The 25,819-nt window shown below is 42.0% G+C and overlaps 1 protein-coding gene across 1 annotated transcript in view; it reads right to left on the bottom strand.

Moving 5' to 3' along the window:
* The window catches only part of DSCAM (DS cell adhesion molecule), a gene marked incomplete at its 5' end in the record, with an annotated part of 763,637 nt that overhangs the window by 237,286 nt on the left and 500,532 nt on the right, over positions 1-25,819 (bottom strand). The window contains one exon of the mRNA XM_043595968.1: positions 10,934-11,053. Within this exon, the coding sequence (XP_043451903.1) occupies positions 10,934-11,053 (120 nt within the window). The remainder of the gene's footprint in view (positions 1-10,933; positions 11,054-25,819) is intronic.

The following is a 25,819-nucleotide window of genomic DNA, read 5'->3' as shown; positions in this document are numbered from 1 at the left end:
TATTTAAGTGCTTAAATTTAGTCCATGTTTTGAAGCTGTCGAGGCTATTGATGCCTTTCCCAAAGTTTACTGCAGTAAGAGAGCCAGATGTAGTTTAATACACACAACCTAAAAATTCAGCCAAACGTAGGATTTTAAAAATACATCCATAAGGCAGAAAACCAGGAAATCTGAAAATGTAATGGGATTTATAAATTATGTAAAACGGGGTACAACACCCTAAAAAATCTAACAAAATGCTGATAGAATATGAGACAGTTAATAGGATCATTGATGTCAAAAACACGTATGCTTTCCTCTCCTTAAAAGAATTTTCACCAGAAAAATACTTACAACATTTGACACATTTATACTAAAGCATTACAATATAAAATTTAACTAGTGTTAAGCTCAGCTGTCTCAGTTTAATCACTGAATAGGATTATCTATTAATTCCTGTATAGACTAAGAGAAGCCTCTTCATTATGAAAAGGTCTTAACAAAGACAGGAATAAAGTATATGCATTTGAAAAACATTAAATCTTTTTTTCATGAGGAAGTGAACCTAACTGGAAGAGTTACACAATTTATAAACCTGATCACGCTTGCTAAACAGAAGAGTGAACCAATTCATCTGCCATAAGAACAACAGTCCCAAGGGTTACCCATTTGTTCAGCTGGAGGGGAGTAGACTTTGTCACAGCTTGATAAAATTATCGGCCGTCCACGTTAGGTTGTTCATCATTATTATAAAGAGCAAAATATAACACGGTGCATACAATATTCAGAATTCTGTAATCTTGTTGGCATGAGGTGAGTGCTCTGGGAAATTAGCTAGAAGATACACTGTAGCAGCCAGAAGTCATTAATTAAAAAGCTGCCAATTTTCTGTGGATAGCTGGGGTCAAGTGGGGACAATTTTAATGCTCTATTACATGAAAAGAAAATGTTAAAGCATTATGTAAGGCACATACGGAATTACTGGGTGTGTTAATACCATGTGACCTTTCTTCTTTATGGAAAGATACACTTAGCAGTGTTCCCAAGGACTGGGGGAGTGGGCACAGGGCGGGAAAGAATAGCTGAGTGTCACCAAGCACGCCCACTTGGAAGGCAGCAGCGAAGATGGTGATTGTTTCATCTTTTCTACCACTCTTGAGTCTTTGCTGGTCTGTAGCCAGAGCACTTGGCTAAGAGTCAGAAGCATTGGAAACTTACGAACTGTGCCCTTGAGCAAGTAGCTTATTCTCTCTGCATCCTTAATTTCACCGTATATGGAACAGGAAGAGTAATGCATTTCCATGCTCTACAGATTACTGTTCACCAAAGGAAGCAAGGCCGTGTGAATGTGCACATAAATGCCCACATAAGAAATGAAGAAGTTGGTCAATGAGCACATTCAGAGGGTCTCCCTAGCGGGCTGAAATAACATTGATTTGAAGTCGAACAGCAGAACGGCAGAAAGGAGATCTGTCTATATTCCCTGGACTGCACCCAATGGCAAAGTAGGAAGTGTGTCCCTTTGCCCACCAAGGAATTGAAAACACAATCCCTCTTGTCCTTCTGGAGAGGGTGGTGTTTCCCTGAAGAATGAGTATGTTCTGCTTGCTCAGGGAGGTGGTCTTCCTTGTCTGGGAATAGTCGGTGGGTTGCGGGGAGTGAGGGGGCACAAAGATCGAAGCAGAGATGGGAAGGGGAGAGCAAGTACCAACAGCAAGATGGCACCTGCTCCAAGGTGAGCAGCCGCCCATGGCACCGGTGCTCAGTGACTGAGTGCTAAGTTCTGGTGTCTCCTTCTGGAGAAGAACCCAGAAGTGGACAGGGGTAGGGTCCTGAGGCACTGGTCCAGGTCCAGGCCGGAAAGCTATTCCCAAGCCCAAGCTATTCCCAAGAAAGAATCTTCCAGGCTGTACAGGATGTGCATGTGACATTTTGTCCATATGCTTGCATCAGAGATGGTCTGTCTATCCTCAGCCTACTGGAACATTTTGATCTCTTCCCTAAATTGCAGGGACTGGAAGCCTGAGAAAAACCATTTTCTGCTGAATTGTCACCAGGTTCTGGTTTGTATTTCACCAGTGAGAGGCACTTGGATACAGTTTGGAAGGTGCAGGGATGGAAAAGCCATCATTCTCCTTGAGAAGCAACAAGTCGGTGCACAGGCAGGTGCCAAGGTGACTTCCAGGAGGACAAATCACTGCCCTGGTGCGGAGGCAGCTGCAACCACAGACGGAAGTGGCTTCTCGAGGTTGTCACATTTCTCAGGTTCCAGAAAGGAAGCTGAGTTTCTCCTACCCTTACCAAAATTTTGCATGCCTCTACTTCCCGGTATTAAATCCTTTCTTTTTAAAAAATGTTTGTTTGTTTGTTCATTGAGAGAGACAGAGAGGGCGCATAAGTTGTTTCTTTACTTATTTTGAGAGAGAGAGAGGAGAAGAGAGAGAGAGAGAATCCCAAGCAGCTCCACACTCAGCACAGACCCTGACGCGAACCATGAGATCATGACCTGAGCAGAAATCAAGATTGGACACTCAACCGACTGAGCCACCCAGGCACCCCATAAATCCTTTCTTGATAAAACACCACACCCTAACTGGGTCAGCATCAAGGCCATCAATTATGCTCACTTGGAATTCAGTTTCCTTCCCTTAATTCCTTTATGTCTATAATGAAGGCCCATATCCAGAGAAAACCACCTCCCTTAGGTGGGCGAGCTCATGCCTGCCCCGGGGTGACTACAATTCGGGAGTTGACTAGCTCAGCATGCCAACTGCATGACTTTATCCCTAGCTGGCAAGGATTTTTTTTTTTTTTTTAATCACAAAGACAGAACACTATGCCCTCGAGTCGCTTAGCAGAAGACGTAACCATGAACTGACCCAAGTCTGCATTTGCTGACAGGACACATGATCTCTCCTTCAGGGTGTTGAAACGGCTCGAGGTCGCCATCACTGTGTGTTGGGATCATGCAGCTGTATCTGCCGTAAAAGGCCTTCAGCCACCTTTTCCCTGCAGCAAGAGACCCCTGCATATTTGCCCTGGGTGTGGCTGCCTCTATCTAGAAGAGCAGTGAGGAAGACAATGAGGAAGAGGGCGGATGGAGGGGTAGAGACAAAGAAAGAAATGAAGCACAAGAAGGGCCCGGGGCCTGTCGTCCTGGTGACTCTACCAAGGCTGGTCGGAATTTCAGCTTCCTTGGGAGGGGGAAGGACCTCGGAGGAGCTCCCAGGGCCACTATACTCCACCCATTTAGCAGAGGAAGGCAGATTTTCATCCACAGTGAGTTTTATTCTACCATCAAAGGAAGAAAATAAAACACTAAGTTGAGTACCCATCCTCTCTGTTCGGCTCACGGTCCTTCCCCAACAACTCACTATGCTTAGTGTCCCCATGTGGGGACCACACAAGTGTCGTAAACGGGGAGCCACATTCAGCCTTGAAGTTGGGTTTGCGTTCACCACTCACATCACAGGGAGGCGTTGTCTTCTCCTTTTTAGATTCTCTGAACCCTTTCCCTGCATTAACTCCAGATTCTCATCACCCATTTATGTGCTAGTGGGGACAAGGACACTGGATAACAACTGGGCCCCAATAGCTTGGATGAGCCTGATGCATGAGCTTGAGGCAGGTGTTGCTAGAAGGAGCTGGGAGGATCGCTGCAGGGCCAGCAAACCAATGACATGGAAGAGGGTGAACCCATGGGGTCAGAGGCTCAGGGCGCTCTGACCACACAGAGGGCAGGGAAGTGGTGAGCCCAGGAGAACTGGAGGGACTTGAGGCTTGCCCCATGCTGTGTGTTCTTCGTGTCATCCCTAGACACAGGCCCCGGGATGTCTACCTCGACCTTGGGAGAGAAGGGGTGAGCAGGATCAAGGTGAAGCACTCTAGGGCCAGCCCCTGAAGTAGGAGGAGGCTCCAGAGGGGTCGCCTGAGCTGTTGGACCAGGTACTGAGTGCAGCATTTGTTTCTTAATTTGGAATTGAACACAGTGCATGAAAACATCCAGACAATGGCCCCTATATATGACGAGCGAGGAGGGTTTGGGCAGGGGGGTAGACACCCAGAAGAAGAGGAAACTTCTGGGACCTTGGTGGTAAGGGACAGCTAGGCTCTCTGGTAGACTGCACCTGTGGGTACAGAAATGACAACGTGGAGCAGCTTTCTGGGGACAGTGGGAGATACCAGAGCACGGGCGAAACTGCCATGCGCCAAGTGGTGTGGATGCTCTGAGCATCCAAGGAAAACTGGGGCTAGAGAAGCTTTACTCCTGTGTGAACATGCCTTTCTTGGCTGAGGGAGGAAGGACACAGGCAAAGGCAGGGAGAAAGGCAATCTGAGAGAAGCAGGCAGGGCAAGGAAGCCCCATGCCAACTGCAGTCCTCTGTGTGCTCTGGAGAGTGGAAGAAAATAGGAACTCTGCCAAATTAAGGACAACTTCTCCCTCGCTGGGTGGCCCTGGAGAGCCAACAAACCCTGGCTATAGATGGGCCCCGTTTCCACCCGGAAAACCGAAGACAATCAAAGACACTTGCAGACAGAAGTTTACAAATACTCACTGCCAGAGGCACACAGAAAGAAAGCAACTGAATTATAAAGGACACACACACGAAATCTGAATAAATGCAGAGAATGTCCATGCCATTGGCTGGGAAGGCTCAATATTTTAATGAAGTCCCTGTTCTCCATATTAACCTTTAGATTTATTACAATCTTCCAAAGTTTTCAGAATAATTTTTTTTTTAGAACTTGACAAAATTATCCTAACATTCATCTAGAAGAAATAAGCAAACAAATATCCATGTGAGAAATACAGGACACTTTTGGAAAACAAATGGGGAGAGTATCGTACTAGGTATTAAAATGTGTCTGGAAGAGCTAAGCCTCTAACACACGTGGTCCTGATGCCAGAATGGACAGATCGGAGTAAAAGAGAGCATCAGACTTTGGTGGACACCTTTTTTTCTCATAGACTATAAAGCAGTTCATGTCAGTGGGGGAAAGGTTGGGCTATCCAATAAATGGTTTTCGGACAACTGGCTTCCCATGTGAGCTGCTGCTGATGACAGCTAATGTTATTGACTAATTGCGATGTGCCAGGCACCAGAATGAATGCTTTCCATGAATCATCTTACTAAACCATCACGTTAATCTTCTCATCTTATCTCTTTCTCTCTCTCACACACACACACGCGCATGCGCAAGCAAACTGTGGTTCACACAGGTTAAGTAATTTTCCTGCGGTAACACAGTGTTGTGTCTTGGGTCCGAGCTCCGCCGACTCTCTTAACTGACGATTTCTTAACTCCTCCTCCTAGATTCCCACTTTACTTGTTTTTCTTACAGAAAGTCCAAATTTTATATAGCTTAGTATATAAACAAATAGGGTGTAAGATTTAAAGATGGCAGCATAAAACTAATATTTCTTCTTTTTTTGGAAACCATACAAGAACAATTAGGACACAGAGGGAAAGAAAATGTGAGCTACAAAGGAGGCAAATGGACAACCAAAAGTGTACACGAGCAGAGGTACATGCAGAAAGAAAAGGACAGACGACGGTGGCTGTGAACTTGGGCAAGCATCAGCAAAGGACGTGTTGTTAAGGTGGGGGCACAGCGAGGGGCAAAACCAGCACCAGTGTGCCCAGGCTGGGTCGGGCAGAGGCTTCCCTGCACCTGCTGTGGCTCTTAGAGTCAGACAGGCAGCATTAAGTGCAGAACCAGATAGCTGCACACAGCGTTCTCTTTCTAGGGATCTGAATTTTCCTCAAATGGGAGTTCTCGAAAGGAAGCAAAGACACTGCAAGAACACTGGAAGACAGACACAGGAAAAGAAAGCGGGTCATGGGATCACACCAGAAGAATGCTGCCATGAGTTAGATGAACGCTGTGAACCAGTCACTTGCCTAGGAAGCGAGAGCCCCAGAAAGAGTGAAATATGAACTGGCAGAAGTGGCGAAAGAAGAAGAAAAAGTAAAATCACAAACGGGAAGGAAAAATTGGAGACGGTGCAAAGAAGAACAAATTTGCTTGAGTAAAAGATGTAGAAAATATACATTAAGGTAAAAATTTGGAGACCCTGCAGAAGCAAATGGAAAAGGGAAGAGAACAAATATTTACAGACGTAACGTAAGAGATTTTTTTCTTAAATAAAAGATGCTAAGAATCTAAATATTAAATAGCACACCACATCTGTGGGAAAACTGACCCCAAATGAATGACATCAAGGCACAGACTGTACATTCGCCAGACTCCAAAGTCAGCTCTTCGGTACATGCAGGAAGATGATTAAGTCCCTTCTACCGGGAAGTCAGGCAGCCTCGGTTTCCTCCTGGACGATAATGTGAGCCACCCATCTCCTACAGGCCAAACTGGATGTATGTGTGAAAAGACACAGACATACCATTTTGAGTAAAGCAGAGCTTGGAATACTGCTCGCTGGAAAAACTATGGCTAAGGATAGGGATAGCACAGGGCCCAGGTCACAGAATGGATGTAAATCTCAAGTTGGGTATATGGCGGCCAACAGGTGGAAGGTAAAAGCTATGACAGCAGAAAAAGCACTCATTTAAAAAAAAGTATACCTGGGAAATTCCTCATTGCTTATCTTGGGAATTGAGGAGTATGTCTACAGAGAGGCTCACACTCCCATACTGACCATGACCCAATCTGCCCCCCCAGCATGGCTCCATCTATTCTCAGAGGCTTTGCCCCTTCACCCACACCCACACCAGCCCATCAGGCTGTAGATTCTGAACTGCTGATCCTCCTGCACTGTTGTCACCCTGATCCAAGCCACATCACAGCTCAGGCCTCCTAATGGGCTCCTGCCGCGAGTCCTGCCTTCCCATGGTCTACGTTCAACACAGCAGGGCCGATGGGCAGACCCACCACCCCTCCTGGATTGCTCCAATAGCCTCCTAGTTCTGGGCTCAGCATGGCAGTGGAAGAAAAGGGACAGCGTCACTGTCACTACTGTGACCCCCTACTCATCCCCACCATGGCACCATCACACCCTTGTAATGATTGATGAGAGATCTGACCCCCTGGGACCTCTGAGGTCTCCTTTCGCTCTGCCCCAGCTTCAGTGTCTTCCTTAGTGTTTCTGGAACATTCCAGGCACAAACAAACTTCTGCCCCTGGCTTTGATACTAGTTGGCACTAAGGCCTTCAGTCTTCCCCTGCAGACACGCACAAACCTCATCTCCCATTTCTTTAAGGCTTTACTCACATTACCTTCTCCATGACAACCTTACTTGAAATGCAAACTACTCCCCACTCCCCTGTGCCCCCCTCCAGGCATGCTCTGACCCTTGCCCTTAAACATTTCCATGACCACGCTTCTCTGGGGGGTCAGAAGTGGCCCTGTCCATGGGCAGCCAGAGAGCAAAGGATACCCAGGCCGGCCACGGGCCAGTGCACTAGCTGTATCTTACCTTAGCAGCCCTTCTTTGGGCCTTAGTGGCTAACAAGGGAATGGTCCCTAGGACAGTGACTGAAACCCATTCCCTCCACTATAAATGACATATGTATGCTTTGTTCTGGATTTCTGGGAACACAGGTGAGGCCCACTATGGTATTAAGCCCTGATTTAAAAAAAAATCTCTTTAGACCAGAGACCTCGTTTGTTCATGTAAAGGGAAGAAAAAAAAAAAAAACAACAGGAGACAGAATTGAATGTTTTAGACCTCATGCATCTGGACCCAAGGTCAAGACTCTAATAACGTTATTTTCCCACAAAGATTGTTTCATTCCTGCAATTGTCGCCCTTAAGCCACCGCGATTTACGCTGGAATTCTGCAGCCTCAGGATTAGATTGTCGCAGCTCTCAGAGAAACAGCTCAAGTCTGTTGTGTCTGCAACTTTTTTTCCCCCCTTGGTCACACATAACAAAGGTGCCCTTAAGCTCTCAGTGAATATTTGATTACCAGAAACGCGTTCCATCAGCAAGGCTAAATTTTTCTTAAGAAACATCTGTGTCACTTGTATAATTAAAATAATATTACACAATCTCCCCCTATTCCATTGGAAGATATTTAAAAATAAGCGTTAACACACGATATTATTTTTGTTGCAGGAAACCAGGCAACATTGTAAACTGCGGAAGGATGTGCACATGAATGAAATTCTGGCGAGTGGACAAGGCATATTGAAAGCTATAGAAATCGCTTACTCTTTGAGCCAGCAACTCTACTTCCAGAAATTTACCCCTGGAAAAAAAATGAACACGTACAAATATTGATGAGACAGAGTCACTGTGATGTTTTTGTAACAGTGAAAACCCAGGGAAAAGCAAACACTATCCAACAATTGTGTTGGACACACCTAGTTGCCAAGTCTCCATATTCCCCTCTTAGTAAATAGCCCAAGCTGTGGGCATGGTGGCTGAGCACGTAGCTACAATGCAGCTTGCAGACCCCCTATAGCTGGGGTGACCTGGGTGGTGGGTTGTTAGAGGAATTGATTTAAGGACATTTCAGAGAGGTCCTTGGGGGGAGGTGACTCAGGTTGGGTGGCAGCTCTGCTCTCCCTCTTCTGGGGAAAGGGGAAGTGGCCACGGAGCTCAGTGGCGCTAACTGCTTGTCGAGAGGGGCAGATCAAAGGCGTAAGCAATTTGGGTCCCTGACGACCTAGAGGAAAAAACAAACTGGTCCTAAACTGTCTGTCTAGACTCCTCATACGAGAAAGAGTAAACCCTTGTGGCTTTAAGTCACTGAGCCCAATCCTAACAAAGGTAAGAGATAGTTAGATGGACTTATGGATGTATTAATATAAGCTCTACACAGATATTAAAAAGTCATAGTGAATACCCATGTTTATTCACAGGGAAAGACATTCACAGTATATTGGTAACTGAAGAAGGAAGATTATAAGTGAGGAAGAATCATATGATCAATTTAAAGAGCCCACAAAATTACAGGTATATCCACAGATATATGCATTTTCCAGGGGACAGGTCTGAAAGGCTAGCCAAAAACGTTCAGAGCACTTATCCTTGTTTATCTTTGAATGGTGTTATTTGAGGGGAATTTAAAACACATTCATAAAAATTTGTTTGTTGAAGTCTCTCATTGTTTCTTTGATGATTTCATATTGCACATAAAATTTTAAAATAAAAAAGGCTACTATAACTTCATTCACACATCAGTGATGGGAAGGAATAAAATGTCTACCAGATTCATGACAGACAAAGCATTATTTCATCTAAGAATAACACTCTTACAAATAAATAAGATTTGGAGGGAAGTGTGCAAGTAACATGAATAAGAAATTCCCCCAAAGGGAAGCAGTAAACATAGGATAAACATGTTTAGCATCATTAGTAATCCAAATATACAAATTAAAACAGAAAGCCATTTCGCCCATCGTATTGTAAAGATTAAGAATAAAAAGATCCTTTCTATCTGGTGAGGACACAGGGATACACAAAGCCTCACGTTGCTGGTGGGTGTGCAAATTGCCACAATATTTTCCCAAGCACCCTGGGCCGTACAGACCCAAAGCCTTAAATGCCACTTTACTTCTAAGGAAACAATCACACACATGTACACTGGATGGCATGCACATACAGGGATGTTCGTCTGCAGAGTGTATAGGAGAAACTGAAAACAATCTCAAGGAGAGACAGGGAGCCTTGCACAATGGCAAACATTAGAAATAATTTTGAAGAAGGTAAGTGTTGTGGAAAATGTTCATAATATCATATATGGACATGTATGCAAACTAAGTTAAATGCACGCTGTTTGTTTCCATATGATGCAACATGAGGCTTCAAATATGGCCTAAAATAAAAAGTCATGTGGGCAGTTACTCTGAACAACAGGCTTTGCTTTTTGAATAAAGTGCTTTGGCATGGACAGTGTATGCGGCAGGCTATAGGAGAGCAGGCTCGGGGAATTCTTAAAAATGTAATCGATTCCTTCCTGCAATGAAATGGTTTCTAGCATCCTCTTCCCTCCCTCTTCTCTTTCTCCCTGGAAGGAAATATACCAGGAAGGAGGTGGTAAGTGACCCATTTTGTCTTTCTTCTATTGTTGTTATTTCCATAATAAGAAATACAGCATGTTATTTTAAAAAGCAGTATGTGGAATACAAACCATAATAAAGCAAACAAATAGGTAACAGACTCAGAACAATTAAACACATATAGTAGGTCTTAGACTGTTAGGAAAAGAGACCATGATTTATTTGTTTGTTTATCCCACCAGTGTGTATTTGGCCTTCAACTGCTTGACACATTAATGAGTGAAGGTGAGTGAATGAAAAAAGAGAGAGAAATTCCAATATGTTCATAAGCACAGTTAAGAACGCTTTCCCGGAGAAGACAATAAGTTGGACACAAATGATCTTCATGGTGTCTAGAATGTTCCCCATCAGTCTGCACGTTACAAGTTTCTATTCCTGCAACATTGACAGTGTTACCTTATAACTGGGGAGGCTGTTTTGCCTTTGCACAGAGAAAGCATGATTAGGAGTGAAAACAAAGAACACTGGATGCTGAAAATAGGGCATGGATGTGTTTTTATTTTTAACCTTCTAAAGCCACTTAACCACAAATGTATAAACAACAGGGAAATACTTTCCAAACAATGAGCAATACTGACAATTCATCCTTGTGTCTGCACATGTCGGGGTATGCAGTTCTCTCCAAGTGGATTATGGTTACACAACTCCTGTAGGCAATGCAGAGCTATCCTTGGTGCTGAAATAGCTTCCATGGAATAACCTGCCCCATTTGTGATCTTTCCCAGGGAATGCTATGCAAGACCAGATACTTTCCTGGTCCAAATAAAAACATTTCAGTGGAGTAGGGTTATTTTTGAGAGGAAAGACTTAGTGGAGGTGGGAACATATTTACTTGCCAGAAACACATCTGGAAGGACTCGACATGCTCATCTAATTCTTTAGTTTCTAACATATGTTCGGCAGGTAACAAGCAAATCAAGTAACTTCATACCTTTAGAGAATTTCCACACTATGGTGGGTACAGGATAGCCCTCAGCTGAGCAATTGAGGATGACAGCCTTGCCATAAATCCCGTCCTGGTCCCGTGGCTGAACCACAAATTTCGGAGGAACTGAAAAGAGAGAAATGTCACCCTTAATTTGGACAAGAACACAACTTTCAAAGCTATGATTTTAATAATGCCAATAATTTTAATGGACATTAAAATAAAAACAACAGGTTACCTATATGGAAGACTGAAAAATAGTATATGTGATCTGGAATAAATCAGGAAAGTGACCTCAGTGTAGGAAAATTTTCTTATTTAGATCAGTGAGATTCTGCAGACTGAAGTTAATTTGCTCTGGGAAAAACTGGCCTCTTATGTGTGGCCTCTTATGTGTGGGAGTTGAATAAACCAAGGGAATAGGACATTGGTTTTTACTTGGGTTATGGAAGATCTTGAGCAATCCACTCCATGGCAAATAGAATCAGGACCACAATTTAAGGAACAAAGAGCAATTATCAAGAGGAAGTATTCCTCTTGGGTGTGCACTGGTCAAAGCATTTGGTATCTATTCTTATTCTAGTAGGAGATGAAGGGAAAATTAATAGGCATCCCCTAAAGGCAATAAAGAACACAGCATGGTATTGAACTTTTCCCCAAAATCTGATGAAGACACACAGACCATTATTCCTGATGTCAGTAAGCACTCTTCTAGGCCAACAGAGGATGATGGAAGCTAAGTGAAGTGAGGTACCATGAAGACTTTATTGTGTACATATTAAAAAAGCATATTAAATAACTGCATATTTGGTGAGTTTTATGAAGTGCTGGAAAAAATGCATCCCTACCCAAATCATACACATGCACTCTGTCCTGAAACACACCTGCCAAGAGAAAGCAAATTCTTTGAATTAAGTTATTGTCATTGTAAGAGTATTTGAGTCTTCTCTTAAAGAGAAGATACATATACTTCTAGGAAAGGCAGCATCTGAAGGTATTAGAATCTCAGAATCTTTTCCATCAAAATCAATGATTAATTATGGGATGAACTTTCAATGAGGCACTCCATTATATGAGAGGAGATAGACTGTGTCCACCACATGCCAGGGACTTAGCAAATGTGAGTGTTCTTCATCTCCTTTCCTTAATTCCTGGTAAAGCTAGTCTTGTCTGCCTTGCAATTTCCAAAATTCTTATTTTGAGACAGAAATATGGGCCTATATGCTACAGATCAATAGTAATTCCAGCCACAACATGAAATGGGCTGGGAGAAAAATAAGAGTCCATGTTTGCTAGAAGCTTCAAAACACGTTGGAAAGATATGAATCACAGCGAAGATCCTTTTGTCCATAAAACAGTCGAGGAGGAGGGAATGATATCAAGACACAAGAAGCAGCTGGAGATTGTAATCAGTACTGTGTTTCTGAAAGAGACAACAGTGATGTCTAGGAGTACAGGGCCAAGGACTAAATACCAGGGTTTGAGCTCCAACTTTGCTTCTTCCAGTTGGATGATTTGGTGCAAGTTATCAAATGTCTCTTGGCTTCAATTTCCTTATCTTTAAATTGGGTATAATTACAGTACTCATTTTATAGGATTGGTGTGGAGATCAAAGGAATTAAGATTACAAGTGTTCTCAGAACAGTGTCTGGAAGATATTAAGTGCTCTGGGAGTGCTTGTTAATTTAATAAATGCAGGTATGTCCAGCTTTAACATATCCTTAACAAATACAATTCCCAACTTGCAAATTGAATCATGTATGCAGCCAATGGGTCTCCTCAATATTGCCTAACTGGCAAGCAATTTTACTTCATTTAGATGGTATTCTGAGACAAATATATTCAATAAAATGTAAATAAATTTAAAATAAGGTGATAAGGGATGGCTGTCTCAAGCTGAGAAAACTATTTCTAGGAAAAATGCTGGAGATTATATAGAGCAAAGTTTTCTAGTAAAAGTAATAAATCTTGAGGATAGATTATAAAGTTTAAGGCACAATGCCAAAATCACTCTGGCCAGGTGGAAAGTAAATATGCAGTCATCTATAGTCTATGCTCTATTTGGCTCAAATTCTGCTAAGAGAAGGAAACCTTTTGTCAAATGGACAGGATAACTACTCTCTTGCATTTTCTCTGGAAGCCTGTCTAATTATAATTGATCCATGACCCCTCCCCTCAATTTGGTTCTAATCCAAAGGGACACTACTTAAAAACTGATCAAAGAGGTTTACATGAGAAATAGCCATTGACATATTGTAAGTGTAAGGTAATTATAGATGGAAATGGCCTATAAAACTGAGAATTATCTTTTATAACTTCATCTTTCATCTCCTTATATCTGGCACTGATGGTTCTTCCTCGAAAATGTATCACACAGCCTCAAAATCTCTCCATATTTATTGCATATCCTAGTCACCATGGGTACACAAGGTGTGTGGTAAATTGCCACATATCATATCCTCCAGCCATCTGGTTTCAGCACACCAGGGGCTGGACAGTTCCATGCACTTGCCAAGGTACCACACCAAGAGCATGAGTCTCTGCTCTCCCAGGGCCTTCTCTGGTGTCACAAATGCTTACTCACTCTCCCTGATGCCACCCAGAAATATGGGTGACAAACATATACCAATGAGGGACAGGAGTTGGGGGAGGGAAATGCCTCTCCTCTCCATCCTCCAATCCCATGGGACGAGTCTGAGGCATGTTCTTTCTATGCCTGTGATCAAACATTATAGGGCATCAGAATCACCTGAACAGCTGACTAAAACACAAGTTGCTGAGCCGTATCTTCCAAAGTTTTGACTTAGTAGATATGAGGAGGGATCTAAGATACTGCCTTTTTTTTTTCAACGTTTATTTATTTTTGGGACAGAGAGAGACAGAGCATGAACAGGGGAGGGGCAGAGAGAGAGGGAGACACAGAATCGGAAACAGGCTCCAGGCTCTGAGCCATCAGCCCAGAGCCTGACGCGGGGCTCGAACTCACGGACCGCGAGATCGTGACCTGGCTGAAGTCGGACGCTTAACCGACTGCGCCACCCAGGCGCCCCTAAGATATTGCCTTTCTAATAAGCTACCAGCGATGCTGAGTCTGCTGGTCCAGAGACAACACTTTAAGAACCAGTGTTATCTGTGATTCCTCAGAGAATTCCCAGTATAAAGGATCCCCCACTGCCCAAAGTGGCAACAAGCTCATTGAAACAACCTTTATTGATTTTTTCCCTTTCTTTCTGATCTTACTCCTGCCATCCAGCCCTCACTCTGGAATCCAGGAATCACATATCATTAGTGACTTGCAGCCAATCATGTACCTCACACTCTGCTTTTGGAGGAACTTTCCCGGAGACAAAGGCCAATACTGGTTCTCATCTGGTTTTTGAAGTAGCCTCGTCACTGGGGTCTGTCTACCTGGCACCTACCGCCCCTCTTGAGTCTGTTCTCCACACAGTAGCTAGAAGAATCCAAGACACTAACTGGACGATGTGACTGCCTGCTTAAAATCGTCAGTGCATTCCAATTGTCCTTTGATATAATCCAGAATCATACAATATTGTGAAGGTTCTTTATGACTTGGGTCCCTGGTTTCCAGCTTCATCTCTTGACATTCCCCTCTTGCAGGCTTTTCTCCAGCTGTTCTAAAACTCTGTCTGTTCTCCAGTCCGCATGATTGTTCTTGCTGCTTGGACTTCACACATGCTTCTGCATTTCTTTGTTTAACAAACTCTCACTTATTATTTGCATCTCAGTTCAGAGCCCACTTAGTCTGAGACACCTTTTCTAGGGCTATGAATGAGATTAAATGCCCCCACAGAACTCTTTGTTGCCCTACCATAGCCCTTATCAAAATTGTTTGGTGTTGCTGGTTTAATTGCCTGTCTCCCCCATCAGGCTCTTCACCATATAAGAATAAGAACCATTCCTTTCCCACTGACCATTGTATCCCCAGCACAGAGCACAGCAATGGAACATAGAAAGCACTCTGAAAATATCTGCTGAAAGGAAAAACAAATGGATATTACTCCAGCTTTACAGAACAGGGAAATAGGCTTTCTCCAAAGTATCATGGCTAAGATCATAACACAGATCATAGTGACCCCAACGCCCAAAGCCCTTGAGAGTAGGATGGACCTATTTTCTCCTGAGGGAAGACAGCAGAAAGCACTACAGGAGGATTTTGGCCAAGGAGAAACAGACTAGAGGTGGAACTGTTGCAATCTGAGCTAAAACTTCCTATAGGACCCAAAGACTAAGTACTCTGTATTGTCTAGGTTTTAATTCCCAAAAGTTGCTGGTTTCCTTTCTTAAAATTGTATTTTGCTCTCCTTTAACTTGTGTAACACTTTATTTTGTATGTTGTAGTGAGCGTGTTTGCCAATATGGTTGGTTTTTCCAATAGAAGGATTTTCCAATGGGGAGGAGGGTGATTAAGGAAATGGAAGGGAAGGATTCAACCAAATAATTATGCCACACCCCCAAAAGGCAATGGTAGGTCATCTGTACCATACACTTGTCTGAATCATAACTACACAAACATTACATCTGTCCCTCCAAAAGAGAAATTTGAGATACATATGTTCCAAAATACCCAAATTGTGTCATGGGAGCCATGTAGTCTGATAACATCTGAAGTCCCCAAGGGATCCCTTCTTGTCACCTTGTCTAAAATGAGGGCTGTTTAAAATACAGTGTTCTTTGGCTTGGTCTGTTTTGTTAAAGGAAGGGGGATTATTTTTGCTGTTTTTAAGAGAGGAATAGTAATATGTTTGTAATAGGACAGGTACTTTTCAATCTTAGGCGTGATTCAATGTTTTTTTATGTTTAAAATTCATGGCCTCCAAGAAGCTACATATTTCCAAAGAATGGATGTAAGCTGCCCTAAGCTGTCACCAGGAACAAGGATTCAGTTTTACTGAAAGCAAAACTAGGAGCTATTTGGTGGCGGTGGTGGGGAAGAGGGGACATACACATAAATATTGCCACTCTCTACTGGATGGCATTTAGTCAAGATGGTAATCGGTCAAAGTCTAGGTAAGATTTAATTTATGACACCAGACACTAAAATCCAATGGCTTCCTGTCACAACCAGAAAGATGGTCTGGCCCTCGCCCTCATTCCTTTGCCTCTTCCCTTATGTAACACTGAGCACATTGGTCTCTTGCAGCTCTTTGAACACACAAAGCTCACTCCTGACTTGGGGCCTTCATGCTTGGTCTCTTCCCTGGAGCTCACTTCCTGCAGAGAGCCCTGTGACTTGCTCCCTTACCTTAATCAAGTCTGCTCAAAAATCTCTCGAGAAAGGATTTCCCTGTCCATCCTATCTGACATACCTTTCCTATCCCCATCACTCTCAATCCTCCTACTGAGTTTTAATTTCATAGTACATGCAGATACCTGACACTGTTTGTTTGTTTGTTTGTTTGTTGTCTCTTTCTTCCACTGGAATGTGAGTCTTATGGGCCAGGAACTTGATATCTCTGTTTTGATCACCGCTGCACTCCAGCACTCAGAATAGAGGCTTCAGAAATATTTGTTGGAAGAATCAATGAACGAAATAAAATTATAGTAGAAATATGGCACAAAAGTTAGACCGCTAAACATAGCAATAAGATAGTGGCCCTGTGTAACTTTTATTTTCCTTGCCAAAAAAGGTTAACTAGAGGCCTTTTGAGTAGTGTTTGTTTTCTATGGGGCAGCTAATCATTAAAAGTCAGAAACAGCAGCTACATCATAGGACACAAAGAAATGTGAGAAAACTGACCTCCTATGGAGCCGCAGATAGAAAATCATCTCATCTGCAGCTTTCCTCTCAGTGATGCAGAGCCAATATTAGGAACCAAAGGGCAGGTGTGTTCAGTCATTAAGTCTAGTGCTTTCCCTCCAAATGGCTTCTTTAGTGCCAAGGTCACCCCACTGAGCATGACATTAGGAAGATCATTGGTCCACAGACAGTGTAAGCCATGAGGCACACACGTAAGAGCTAAGGGTTGTTTTGTTTTCTTTTTCCTTTTAACTTCCTGTAGGAAAACAGCTAATTTATTTTAAATTAAGTCTCTATAAATCTTCCCAATTACCTGACAAGTCAAAAACTGTGCTACGTTCTATAATGTTTCTAGGTCATAAGGTTGCGATGGAAGGAATAACTAGGAATTGGGCTCGCAAACTCCACTGCTGTCCTACCCATTTCTTCCACACCTCAGCTGAAATGTCTTAGATGTTACCTTCATCTCCCATGTGCAATTTGTCCCAGCTGCTGTGGTATCCCAAAACTATATTGTACTTTTACCTTTTTGGCCATATTCCCAAGGCCTTCATTCTAATTAATTGCCTAATGCTTGGATTACCCCATGGCCCTTCTATGCAGTATACCCTCAATCATGCTCCAAAATCATGTAGCAGGAAGGGGGGCATACAGAGGGACAAGGGTGGAAGGATGTCATCACTCCCTGAGTGTTTATTATGTCCCAAGCACTATGATAAATACATTATTTTATTTAGCCCTTGGAAATCATTACTAGGTAGTATCCCATTTTACGAATAAAAAAATGGAGATTAAGAGAGGTTAAGGAGTTTACCCAAGGTCACAGAGCTAAGAGGTGTCCACATCATCACAGGGCTGAAAGGAAGAAAACGGAAAGAAGAGAAGCAGGGAAGAGGTCTGGGGAGGCAGGCTTGCAGGCCAGTGGGTGTTCCTTGGCTTTCCTGTCTGCAAAGCACAGCCCATCAACTGCTACCAGACGGTCTTTCTCCCTCAAGACAATCCATTCAAGGACATTTGTAGTTCCCCAGCCTTTCCTATGTCAAGTACACACTTGTTGAAAATAAGCAGACGGGCCAACTCTGGCTATGGCACAGCCTCTACGTCTTGGCTGGTGCTATCACTCTCCGACCTCAGAACATATGCCTGGAACATATACCTCCGTCCCACCCCCACCCCCGCCCCCCATTCATGGACAGTAATCAGAGTGCTCTGCTCTCAGCCAGGTGCAAAGGTCATACCAATTGTTACCTTGTCACCTAATTAAATTTTCTCAGCAGCAGGGGCGCCTGGGTGGTGCAGTCGGTTAAGCGTCCGACTTCAGCCAGGTCATGATCTCGCGGTCCGTGAGTTCAAGCCCCGCGTCAGGCTCTGGGCTGATGGCTCAGAACCTGGAGCCCGTTTCTGATTCTGTGTCTCCCTCTCTCTCTGCCCCTCCCCTATTCATGCTCTGTCTCTCTCTGTCCCAAAAATAAATAAACGTTGAAAAAAAAATTTTTCTCAGCAGCTCCAAGAAGTCTCCCTGTTCCTATTTTATAGGTTAGTAAATTGAGGATCAGAGAGATTCACTTATGTTTTCAAAGTCACATAGAAAATGAAAAAGCAGAAAGGGGGACCTTGATTTTCTAACTGGGAGACAGAGTGTTGCATTTTTATTTTCTAAACCCTATGCACATCAGGGCTGATGGAGCTCACTCCTTCCATGAAGCCTCCCTTGAACGTATCACTGATCTCCCCCTTATTAGAGTTCATTTTGCTCTTGTAATTAATAGTCTGTCACTTGAAGTCCTCCAAACCACCCTCACTGTGACAAGGCAATTTCAAGGTTTCTAAACTCCTCATTCTATTTTTCCCAAACTACATCTCAGACCAAAAGCTTTAAAGCCTCCAAGAGAAAACCACTTAGCTCCAGTTAAAGATTTAAATAAAGACCCACATAATCATTCTCTAATGCTGTTTGCTCTTTTCATGTTGGTTTTGCTTCCCCAACTATACCTTTGCATATTTTTTTCATGAACCAAATGACAAGCCGTGTTCCAAAGTTAAGTGGTAAGTCCACGCTTTGCAATATGGAATGCTCCTCCATTCTAAATGGCAATAATAACTAAGATTCCTCATCTTACTACAGTGTCTATTTAGCTCATTCAGAATATGATCCAGCTGAAGTGATGACCAAATTCAACCACTTGACCCTTCAAATTAAAAGCTGCAATCTGAGCAGCTGCCTGATTTCTAGCAATCAAAAACAAGAGGCTGTCACTCACAGCAGGCATTAACCATCCACAGAGAAACCTCCCTGTCCCAACTATTATGTACTGAGGGAAGACGGGAAACAGAGGAGAACTCTGAGATATTATACGCCTTGAGCAGCTCCCCACTCCCAGCATGGTCCTTGGCCAGCTACTTCTGGGGAGAACGTCTGTCATCAAGGCTTCTCACATATTTTTCTCAAAGAGTAGACCATCAATTCCTGCAAATTGTCTTCTGAATTAGCCCCGCCTTTGCCATCCCCATTACCACCACCTTGGCTCCAACCATCACCCCTTCTCACATAGACCACAAAGGCCTCCCTTCTGGACTTCTGGGCTCATGGTCTCACTTTATTTCAGTGCATGGAACGTCCTGCCATAAACTGTGTGATTTTATTGCTTTAGATTCCCTCATCAATTCCCATGGCCTCTAGACCTTAGGGCACAGAATCTACAAACTGTGAGCCAGAGTTAGCTCTAGAGTCTCATCCTTCCTCATTTGGCTCCCCAGCCACACCATTCTACCACACCAGGGAAATAAATGCACCTGCTGTCTCAAGCCTTCCATGCCACTGCAGGTGACAGACCTTCTTCCAGGAACACATTGCCTTCCTTTGTCTCTTTTTAACTCGATGCTGTATTTTCTAACCCATCAGGATCCCTCCCTCCCATTGGGTATCTGCCTCATGTGTCTCCTAACCTAAATAAGGTAACTTCCCTCTCTTCCTTCACAGTTTCCCTGTGGCCTGTCACACAACCATGTAAGGCTGTCACCTGTCTCCCACTAGATGGGAGCTCTCACTGGGAAGAAATGAGCGTTCATCATCCCAGCGACTATTCCAGGGCCAGCAATTACAAGTATGTGCTAAAGACACCGCTGTTTAATGATGGAATAAGAGAAAGATGAAAGACAGAAAAAATGCAGTCATTTGGGAATGGGTGCAAAAGAATGTACTTGTATCCACCCATTGATGGTTCAAAGAGGTGCAGCTCAGAATATTTATTTTCTTTTGCAAGCAACTGAAACAAGAAAATACTGAACTCACCAGACTGAAAAATTTTAAGAAAAAAAAAACATAGTAAAGATGGCTACACAGAAGGACTTTAAAACAGAAAATGCTTTATAGGGCTAGTCAAATTTTCACTTTTATCTTGTACCCATTTTGATAATGTATGTCTTTGAAATCATTGGCCATTTGATCTAAATTGTCAAATAGACTGCCATAAAATTGTCCAAAAGATTTCTTTACTACCCTTTTAATTAATGTCTGTAGGAGCTATAGTGATATTTGCCTTTGCATTAGTTTTCTAGAGCCGGTGGAATAAATCACAACAAACTTAGTGGCTTTAAACAATAAAACTTACATTCTTATTCTTCAGGTGATCAGAATTCTCGAATGTGCATTATGCAGTTGTTGGCTATAATCTATAAATATCAATTAGGTTATGTGGGCTGATAGGTAGTTTAAATCTTCTCCGTTCTTACTGATTCTTTTTTCTACTTATTCTCTTAAGTATTAAGAAAGGAGTGCTGAAACTCCCAATTGTCATTAGTTGTTTGTTACTCCTTTCAGTTCTATTTCATAGTCATATGCTTGGATTTCTGTTATTAGGTGCATCCAGATTTCAGTTGTATATGTCTTCTTGATGAATTAACCATTTTATTATTATAACATGCCCTTATTTGCTTACAGTAATATTTATTGTCCTGAGACTTATTTTATTTATATTAATACATCCAATTAAGCTTTTCGTGATTGGTTTTATGTCATTTTACTTTTTTTTTTTTTTCAACGTTTATTTATTTTTGGGACAGAGAGAGACAGAGCATGAATGGGGGAGGGGCAGAGAGAGAGGGAGACACAGAATCGGAAACAGGCTCCAGGCTCTGAGCCATCAGCCCAGAGCCCGACGCGGGGCTCGAACTCACGGACCGCGAGATCGTGACCTGGCTGAAGTCGGACGCTTAACCGACTGCGCCACCCAGGCGCCCCAATGTCATTTTACTTTTAATTACTATGTCTTTTATATTTAAAATGTGGTAATATGTACTTGAATCTTGCTTTTTAATTAAGATTGGCAGTCTTTGCTTTTTAATTGGTATGTTTAGTCCATTTATACCTAATGAAGGTATTGATATAGTTGTCTTTGAGTTTTCCATCTATTTTCCATTTCTTCTTTGTATTATGTCTCTCTTTTCCTATCTTTTGTAACTAATCAAGTGTATTTTAATGCTCTTTTTTCTATTCTGTTGCATTCACATCTATACCTATTTGTTTCATTTTTTATAATTCCTCAAGAGGTTGCAGTGTATGTATTTAACTAGCAACATCTATGTTCAAATAATTTCATGCCACTTCATGTATAACATAGGATAAATTTTACGAAGTAAAATTCCACTTTCCTTTTTCCTGTTTGTGAAATTATTGTTGTATATTTTACTTTTGCATGTTATAAATTATTGTTGTTTAAACATCTAAATGTTTTTAAAGAAATGAAAATGATAACATGGTATATTTTATCTTTAGCCACAAATTTATCTTATCAAGAGCTCTTCATTCCTCTTGAAGATCAGTTTCCATCTGGAATTGTTTTCTTTTAGCTTAAAGAACACTCCTTAACATTTACTGTAGTAAAATCTGGCTGGTAATTAATTCTCTCAACCTTTACTTGTCTAAAAATGCCTTGGGGCGCCTGGGTGGCGCAGTCGGTTAAGCGTCCGACTTCAGCCAGGTCACGATCTCGCGGTCCGGGAGTTCGAGCCCCGCGTCAGGCTCTGGGCTGATGGCTCAGAGCCTGGAGCCTGTTTCCGATTCTGTGTCTCCCTCTCTCTCTGCCCCTCCCCCGTTCATGCTCTGTCTCTCTCTGTCCCAAAAATAAATAAACGTTAAAAAAAAATTTAAAAAAAAAAAATGCCTTTATTTGGCATCCATTTTTTAAGAATATATTTTTCTAAAAAAAAAAAAAGAATATATTTTTCTGGTTACAGAATCCTAGATTGATAAATGTTCTTCCTCCACACCTTTCTTTCAGCACTTTAAAGATGCTGTTCCATTCTCTTCTGGCTTGAATTGTTTATGATGAGTAGTCTAAAGTTTTCCTACTTGGTCCTCTTGAATGTAACAAGCTTAATTTCTCTGGTTACTTTTTTTTTTTTTTTTTAATGGTTATTTGTGACAGACAGAGGGAGCAAGAGTGCACATGACTGGGGGAGGGGCAAACAGAGGAGGGCAGAGGATCTGAAGTGGGCTCTGTGCTGACAGCAAAAACCCTGATGTGGGGCTCGAACTCACAAACCATGAGAACATGACCTGAGCCGAAGTTGGATGCTTCACTGACTGAGCCATCCAGGTAACTCTCTCTGGTTACTTTTAATATTTTATTATTGGTTTTTAACAATACAATTATAATGAGCCCTGATACGATTTCTCTTTGTGCTTATTTTTTGAGGGTTTCATTGACCATTTTGATATGTATATTTACATTTTTCTTCGCATTTGGAAAATTTCCAATCATTGTTATTCAAATATATATTTTTTCCCTGAACCTTTTTCTCTGACTCTAACTACGTATATGTTGGAAGGGCTGACATTTTCCGAAGCTCAGTGAGGCACTGTTTACTGTTCTCCAGCTTGTACCTCTCTGTGAAAATATCTGGTATTTTCTCTTGCCCTCTTTTCAAGTTCAGTAATCCTTTATTCTGCAGTATTTAATATCTTTTTTTAATATGAAATTTATTGTCAAATTGGTTTCCTTACAACACCCAGTGCTCCTCCCAACAGGTGCCCTCCTCAATACCCATCACCCACCCTCCCCGCCCTCCCACCCCCATCAACCCTCAGTTTGTTCTCAGGTTTTAAGAGTCTCTTATGTTTTGGCTCCCTCCCTCTCTAACCTTTTTTTTTTTTTTCCCTTCCCCTCCCCTATGGTATTCTGGTAAGTTTCTCAGGATCCACATAAGAGTGAAAACCTATGGTATCTGTCTTTCCCTGTATAACTTATTTCACTTAGCACAACACTTTCCAGTTCCATTCACGTTGCTACCAAAGGCAAGATTTCATTCTTTCTCATGGCCAAGTAGTATTCCATTGTATATATAAACCACAATTTCTTTATATCTTATTAAATAGATCTAGTGAATTTCTCATTTCAGACATTATATCTTTCAGAGTTAGAATTTCTTTCTGGCTCTTGTTTTAAAAAATATTTTACATTTCCCTTCTTGTGTTCCCTGTGCACTCATTTACTGCACATATCTTTTCACTTGAACCCTTGAAATAAGAGGGTAGCCAGCCACTTTAAACCCTTGCCTGCTAACTGGGACATCCGTGTGTCCATTAGTCCATTACTTTAATTGTTTTTCCTTTTGTTTATGGCTCACATTTTCCTCCTTCTTTACATATCTAGTAAGTATGTGTAACACACTGTGGATATGCTATGCTATTGAAAGTATGGGTTTTGTTGACTTAAAGTGTTGAATGTTATTCTTGCAGTTAATTCACTGGCGAAGTTTTATACAACCAAGGATCTTTTTAGGCTCTTTTAGGGTTTGTCTAGAATAGCCCCTATTCCAAGGATATATTAGCTCTCCTCCTAGTGTCCCCTCTGAGATTTTAACTGAATTTCCATGTGTTCTCTATTCTGGCTGTTCAGAACTCCAATACATCCCAGCACTGTGTAGCCTCTGAATTCTTCATTCATCTCACATCTACCTGGTACTTGTTCTCTGATAGATTTCATGAAGTCTCATCCTATGCATGTGAAGTGTAGTATTTAGCTAAAGACTCACAAGGAGATTTTTAGAGCTCTCTGAATAGCTCCCTATTCCCCAGCACTACAAAATCTCACACTTCGATGGTTTCCAAATTTCTATCTGTTTTCTCCATCCAGCAAGATCACAGTTATCTACTTGGGCTCTGCATCCCTCTGTCATGGTTTGGAAAGTGCCTCAGAGAGCTGGGGTACATTTTGGAGCTCAACTCCTATATTTCCATTTTCTCCAGGATCACAACCCTCTGCTTCCTGCCTTCCACTGCCTGGAAATGGTTGTTTTATATATATATATATATATATATATATATATATATATATATATATATATATATATTACCAGTTTTATAGGTTTTTTTTAAATGATAGGTGGACAAATCCATTACCTGGTACTCTTCAATGGTGCCATTCATTAAATTTTTAAATTTATTTTTCAAGTTACTTGAACCAAAATCCACCTCCCTAAAATTTCTAACCATTTTTATTGGTTCAATCTTCTAGAATACCCCACAATGGCTCTTTATATACTGTTTTTAACATACTCCATTGGTGCAACAAATCCAATTCCAATTCACTAACCCAAGGACTTTGATCTTGTAATTATCTCCTCTTTGTCTTTGCCACGTTTCTCTCCTCTCTACTGGCTCATTCCCATCAGCATGTAAGTTTCCCTTGTCCCATGTCCTCCTCCAACTTCCTCACCAGTTTTCTGCCCCCCATCATAGCAATGTGTCTGAAAATATGAAAATAGTTGTCTTTTCTTGAATTCCCACACATTTATTCACCTCCCTGTCTGTTCCTTAGTCCTTCTAATTAGGCATTCACTGCAACCACACCACTCTTCATGGTCACAAACAATGTCCATCTCCCTAAACTCAATGGCCGATTCTTGGATTGCCTTTTTCTATTTCCAGTGGGATTGTATATACTTTGTTAGCTGTGTTTCTTGATACATTTCCTAATTTGCTTCTATGACTTCATAGTCTGCTGGATTTCCTCTTACTTCACTGGCTTCTCCTTTTCCCTCTCTGTTTCCTTTGCTAATTCCTTCTCTTATTTTGGAACCTCAAATGTTGGGATGCCTTGGGTCTGGACCTTCTCGTTTCTCTCCCATGTCACACTGCTACTCCTCGCTTCTTCTTCACTTCTGTTAAAGACGCTTCTTTTTACTTTACTAAGCAAAAGGTGTGCTTCCTCTCATCTGCAACACTTACTTTCAGTATCTGACTGAAAATATATTGTCTTGCTCAGGGAAAATATGTTTTACAAATACAAAGTTGGTTTCTTCATATAAATTCTAAGTATACTTCAGTTTCTTTTGTTGGCCATTACATAGAAAATGCACTACTTTTCAGCCAGAAAGGAAGCAAGGATGTCATGGGGACAAGATTCAAAGACTGAGGAAAGCCACAGGCATCTGTTGATCAAGAAACAATCTGCTCAGATCTGCTCAGATGTTTGGAAGATAATGGAAATCAACCTCTCCCAACACTTACTCTGAGAGCCCAATATTTGGAGACTTTAAAATGCCAGTAATCAACATTAACATAAGTCTTTAAATTTCATACAGTTGCTTTTACAATGTGGGTGAAAACTGTGCTGAGAGATGAATGCATACTGCTCTTGGAGAATCATAAAACCACATGTCTGTGCCCAACACACATTAGAGAATACTAGCTGCTCATTTTGCACATGTGGAGTGGAGCCTTCATGGGAATTTGGTGACTACAAGAGAGATGTGAAGTAGACTGGTGCCTACATTTTAGATGCATCGAGTCCCCTGCCAATATTTTCTACAAGCTGGACTACCCTATTTTAATTTCTTAAAAAAAAATTTAATGTTTATTTATTTTTGAAAGAGACACAGAGCATGAACAGGGGAGGAGCAGAGAGAGAGGGAGACACAGAATCCGAAGCAGGCTCCAGGCTCTAAGCTGTCAGCACAGAGCCTGACACAGGGCTCTAACCCATGAACTGCAAGATCATAACCTGAGCTGAAGTCGGACACTTAACCAACTGAGCCGCCCAGGCACCCCTGGACGATCCTATTTTAATTTCTAAATAAATACCACCCCACTTCGTTTAATTTGATGAATGTTATCATAGCTTTCTAAATTA

Source organism: Prionailurus bengalensis, chromosome C2, assembly GCF_016509475.1.
Source record: "Prionailurus bengalensis isolate Pbe53 chromosome C2, Fcat_Pben_1.1_paternal_pri, whole genome shotgun sequence".
NCBI lineage: Eukaryota > Metazoa > Chordata > Mammalia > Carnivora > Felidae > Prionailurus > Prionailurus bengalensis.
The sequence above is the reverse complement of the archived record's forward strand: the minus strand, read 5'-3'. Positions and strand labels throughout refer to the sequence as shown.